The sequence below is a fragment of the Mandrillus leucophaeus genome, unplaced genomic scaffold (assembly GCF_000951045.1).
Source record: "Mandrillus leucophaeus isolate KB7577 unplaced genomic scaffold, Mleu.le_1.0 Scaffold1, whole genome shotgun sequence".
Classification (NCBI taxonomy): domain Eukaryota; kingdom Metazoa; phylum Chordata; class Mammalia; order Primates; family Cercopithecidae; genus Mandrillus; species Mandrillus leucophaeus.
Genome location: NW_012098097.1, coordinates 15,597,434 through 15,602,442, shown reverse-complemented (window position 1 = coordinate 15,602,442; position 5,009 = coordinate 15,597,434). Strand labels below are relative to the sequence as shown.

Here is a 5,009-nt window from a genome sequence, read left to right as displayed (position 1 = left end):
AAAAACTACTTAAATTGACTTTGAGTTCGTTCACTTTTATCTTTGGTTTTTGTCATTTTAAGCAGTTGATCCTCATGAAGTCACAGGTTTGATGTGCGGGTCAGTTTTTTCTCATTCATATCAACATAAATAGTAAACTGCTGGGTGTGGTGCTGCACACTTGGAGTCCCAGATACTCAGGAGGCTGAGGTGGGAGTGCTTGAGCCCAGGAATTCAAGGCTGCAGTGAGCCATGATCACCACTGCACTCCAGCCTGGGCGATAGAGTGAGAGCCTGTCTTTAAACAAAACAAAACAACAATTAAAATATAAACGTTCATCCATGTGCCATCTGGAATATAACTCCATGTGGGCACGGAAACACTCTGTTAAAGTAGGACGTACGTGTGAAATGGCAGCAGCGGAACACAGACATCCTCACTGCTCTGCCTTTTTCTGCCTTGTTACTCTCCTCAGATGCCGCCACGGCCCTTTGGGGAAATGTGTGCACTGCGTCCCTCTAGAGGTGAGAGTCTCTGCGGAGTAAGTTCTGGGCCGGAGTGGGGGCTGCGGGTAGACAGCTGTCTTAAGTGCTTTCCCTGAGTCCATGCACTTGGTTGTAGTGGTTCAAAGAACTTATCTATTTATTGCCCTGGGCCTCATATTCCCCCTAGTGCAAGCTGCACACAGGACGAGCCTTTATTTATGGGAGTGACCTTCTCGCTTGATTATGAATGGCTGAAGCATTTGTGTGGCTGTGATAAAGGGGCAGCATTTACAGCAGGCTCCCTGGACAATCCTTTTCAAATCTGACACAAAGCTGAGTCTGTCGGCTTCCGTGCTTATCATTGTTTTGATTTACTTTGCCTTGAATCTCACATCTCTTGTACTGGTTTGTCCTGGTGAGATTGAGAGTTACCATAATAATGCTGACTGGAGCTGTTAATGCTGGATTTACAGCAGGAAGGCCAACCTGATTTTCTTCATGAGGCATCTCTTGCCTCATCTTGTGGCATTTCTTTTTGCAAAATTTTCCTGAAACTCATTTGACTTAGAACGTTTTGTTTTTAATAGAGATTCATTTTAATCTTGAAAAGATAACTGGCCCACAAAGAAAAACTTGCTTCTGGCTATGTGCTGTTCACACCTGTAGTCCCAACACTTTGGGAGGCCAGGGTGAGAGGATCACTTGAACCTAGGAGTTGTTGAGCCTGGGCAACTCTTTTTTTGTATACCCTGTCTCTACAAAAAATTTAAAAAATTAGCTGGGTGTGATGGTTCACGCCTGTAGTCCCAGCTACTCGGGAAGCTGAGGCAAGAGAATCACTTGAGGCTGGGAGGTCAAGGTTGCAGTGAGCCGTGATTGTACCACTGTACTCCAGCCTGGGCAACAGCGTGAGACCCCATCTCTAAAACAATTAAATTGGCCGGACTCAGTGGCTCACGCTGTAATCCTAGCACTTTGGGAGGCCGAGGCGGTTGGATCACGAGGTCAGGAGTTCGAGACCAGCCTGGCCAATATGCTGAAACCCCGTCTCTACTAAAAATACAAAAATTAGCCAGGTGTGGTGGCGCGTGCCTATAGTCCCAGCTACTTGGGAGTCAGAGTCAGAAGAATCGCTTGAACTCAGAGGTGGAGGTTGCAGTGAGCAGAGATTGTGCCGCTGTGCCATTGTACTCCAGCCTGGGCGACAGAGTGAGACTCTGTCTCAAATAAACAAACAAAACACACAAAAACAACAATAATGAAAATCAATTAATTAAAAAAAGAAAAACTTGGTTCTGACCTAGAGTGGTAAGGGAGACCCCAGTACCTGCTTTGGCTGTGGGCCTTGACTTGCCAAGGCCATGCTGCCTGGCCTCTGTGCACAACGGAGGCTCAGCGCCTGGAGCACCCAGCAGGTGTGACTGCACTTGCTTACTCTGTGTCTTGGCAGCCATTTGATGAGGACTATCTAAACCATCTCGAGCCTCCTGTGAAGCACATGTCCTTCCATGCCTACATCCGGAAGCTGACTGGAGGGGCTGACAAGTAAGCAGCTTGCTATGACCTGGTTGTGCGTAAATTCCTTTTTGTGTGTCTGGCAGTTGTTGCTTATAGCCACTGAACGTGTGAATGAGAGAAGTAAAGATGAGAAGGGGCCACACGCCTTTGAATGTTACCCTGGTTCTATATTTATTTATATTATACGTACACATATATGTTTTGTTTTTTGTTTTTTGTTTTTTTTGAGACGGAGTCTGGCTCTGTCGCCCGGGCTGGAGTGCAGTGGCGCAATCTTGGCTCACTGCAAGCTCCGCCTCCTGGGTTCACACCATTCTCCTGCCTCAGCCTCCCGAGTAGCTGGGACTACGGGTGCCTGCCACCATGCCTAGCTAATTTTTTGTATTTTTAGTAGAGGCGGGGTTTCACTGTGTTAGCCAGGATGGTCTAGATCTCCTGACCTCGTAATCCGCCCGCCTCGACCTCCCACAGTGCTGGGATTACATACGTGAGCCACCGTGCCCAGCCTAATTTTTGTATTTTTAGTAGAGGCGGGGTTTCACTGTGTTAGCCAGGATGGTCTAGATCTCCTGACCTCGTAATCCGCCCGCCTCGACCTCCCACAGTGCTGGGATTACATACGTGAGCCACCGTGCCCGGCCCACATATATGTTTTTAAGAGATGGGGTCTCACTGTGTTGCCCAGGCTGGTCTGGAACTCCTTGGCTCAAGTGAGCCTCCTGCCTTGGTTTCCCCAAAGTGCTGGATTACAGGTGTGAGCCACCTCACCTGGCCAACCTGGTTCTAGAAGGGAGCTAGCAAGGCAGTGACTGTGCAGGCACTTGGTTGTGTAGCCACAGTGCAGTGTCGGACAGAGGCTGTCCGCACACACACCGCCCCGGCAAGGTAGCATCTGTGATGGTGGCCTGTTGTATCTGTGGTCTGAGTTCATTCTCTGCTTTTCAGAAAAACAACTACCCTGTGATAATCTCAGCTCCCCCACTTCAGTGCCTGGCAATCCTTTCCCTAGAGCCCGGCCTCTGAGTCAGCTTGGTTTTCAGCCACAGCAGGGGCTGCAGCCGCTTGTCCTCAGGGCACCACAGCAGTTGCCCACAGGCTCAGCCAGGTAGGCACAGGTGGTAACAGTGGCCAGAGAGGGGTGAACTGAGCATTTTGATTTCTTTTAAGCCGTGGCAAGTCCTTGCCTGTACGACTTTCTCCTGTTGGCTCTCTGTACACCCTACCAGAAAGTAACAGGCTTCAGCTATTATTTTGTAATTCCTGTCAGTGCGACAAGAGGAGATGGTGGCTGAACTGAAGTCAGCAACATTTTGTGAAGGATGTCATATTCGCCGGATTGTAGCTTTTCTCTGACAACCCGCTGACATCCTAAAATGACTTTTTAAAAATGTTAGGCCAGAAGAAGAAACCTACTAGAAACCCACTATTGCTTGTCAGTGGGAAAAGCTATGGAACTCTCTGGACTAAGGAGTGGGTGCAGATTGATTGTAGTGAAAGAGACTTGGTCAGCCTTTTGTCAGTCTAGGTCAAGGAACACAGTCCCTAGTGGGGGCATGTTTGTGGCTGCCATTAACATGCAGATTTGGTGACGAGTCATTTCTTCCTAGATGCTATGATACCAAAAATGGCTCACCACAAAAAATGATCAGTATGTGAGGTAATGCATATGTTAATTAGCTTAATTTAGCCATTCCACAGTGTGGACATGTTTCAGAATATCATTTCTTACACTGTAAGTATATAGTTTTTATCTGAAAAACAAAACCTCACGTCCACCTTAAAGATAAAAAAATTTTTTTTTTTTGGTCAATTATGTTTCAATAAAGCTGGAGAAAAAGAAGTTCAGAGTAGGGTCCAGGACTTTCTCATTGACAATCTTCAACAGTAGTTTTTATTTTAGCCTAAGGCAGTGAAGATGCCTTAATTATATATCCTAATCAGATTTTTCACATGAATAAGAATTTTTTACAAATATCTAAGTACTGGGCTAATGTCAACGTTGCTGGTAATTTAATGAAACCTGTACCAGCCTCATGTCCACTCAGTGGCACAGGTGACGTCAATAGATACTCTGCAGTATTCTTGCAAACTTTCTTGCATGTTAGTGATAGATAATAAAAAAACACCACAGTTTGGTAGGAAAGTAGTTGTGTGTTTCTGTGTGGTTGAAGTATATGGGACAAGCTAGGATTCGGAATGTGCTGGAACTGCAAGTGGAGCTTCCATTAGAAACATCCTTAGCACATCTTCCCTGCTGCTGCCACGTGCTTAGCTCCTGAGATGCTGTTCAGGAAGTGTAAGATACTTAACATGTAGCTTCCAGCCTCGTGCTCAACTTTTCACCAGTGTGATGTTTAAGTAAGTTGCTTCTCTTCTACGTAGGGGGAAATTTGTTGCCCTGGAGAACATCAGCTGCAAGATTAAGTCAGGGTGCGAGGGGCACCTCCCGTGGCCGAACGGCATCTGTACTAAGTGCCAGCCGAGCGCCATCACGCTGAACAGACAGGTGAGATGTTCCCTGTCTGTCTAGATTTGTTTTCATGGCTGAGAAATGAGTATTTCCAGAAGAGCCCCTTGGAGTGGAATGCCATTAGCACCTCTGTGGTGGGTTTTCAGTACTGTCTGATGGATTGAATGACCCTTTTGTGGAAGTGGTGCGCTGAATATGTCATTTTTAAGGCTTCTTGCTCTTGGAGGTATGGAGTATGAGCCCTCAGTTCTCTTTTTTGCTGGCTCATATGGAGGCAGAATGTTCCTGGTGATTATTTAAAATCCTCAGTGGTTGTGAGGAAACTGTCTCTGAAGGTTGGTAAAGGGGCACCCCTTGGACCAGCTCTGAACACCCGTCCAGGCTGGCTTAAGGAGAGAATGTGGCTCAGGAAGGAGGGGGCGTTCCGGCCTTTCTGGATGTTCTGCTCTCGTTGTCCCACCTCTGAGAGTAGCCTACCTCGTCTTCCTGCTGCCACTGTGCCCTTAGAGAAAACGGCTCCTTAGAGAGAATTCCGTGGCCTCCTCTTTTTTGGAAA

The 5,009-nt window shown here is 47.0% G+C and overlaps 1 protein-coding gene across 1 annotated transcript in view; it reads left to right on the top strand.

Moving 5' to 3' along the window:
- NPLOC4 (nuclear protein localization 4 homolog (S. cerevisiae)) overlaps positions 1-5,009 on the top strand; it is a 92,216-nt gene that overhangs the window by 20,447 nt on the left and 66,760 nt on the right. Inside the window, exons 4-6 of the mRNA XM_011993679.1 lie at positions 456-504; positions 1,916-2,010; positions 4,366-4,489. Of these exons, the coding sequence (XP_011849069.1) occupies positions 456-504; positions 1,916-2,010; positions 4,366-4,489 (268 nt within the window). The remainder of the gene's footprint in view (positions 1-455; positions 505-1,915; positions 2,011-4,365; positions 4,490-5,009) is intronic.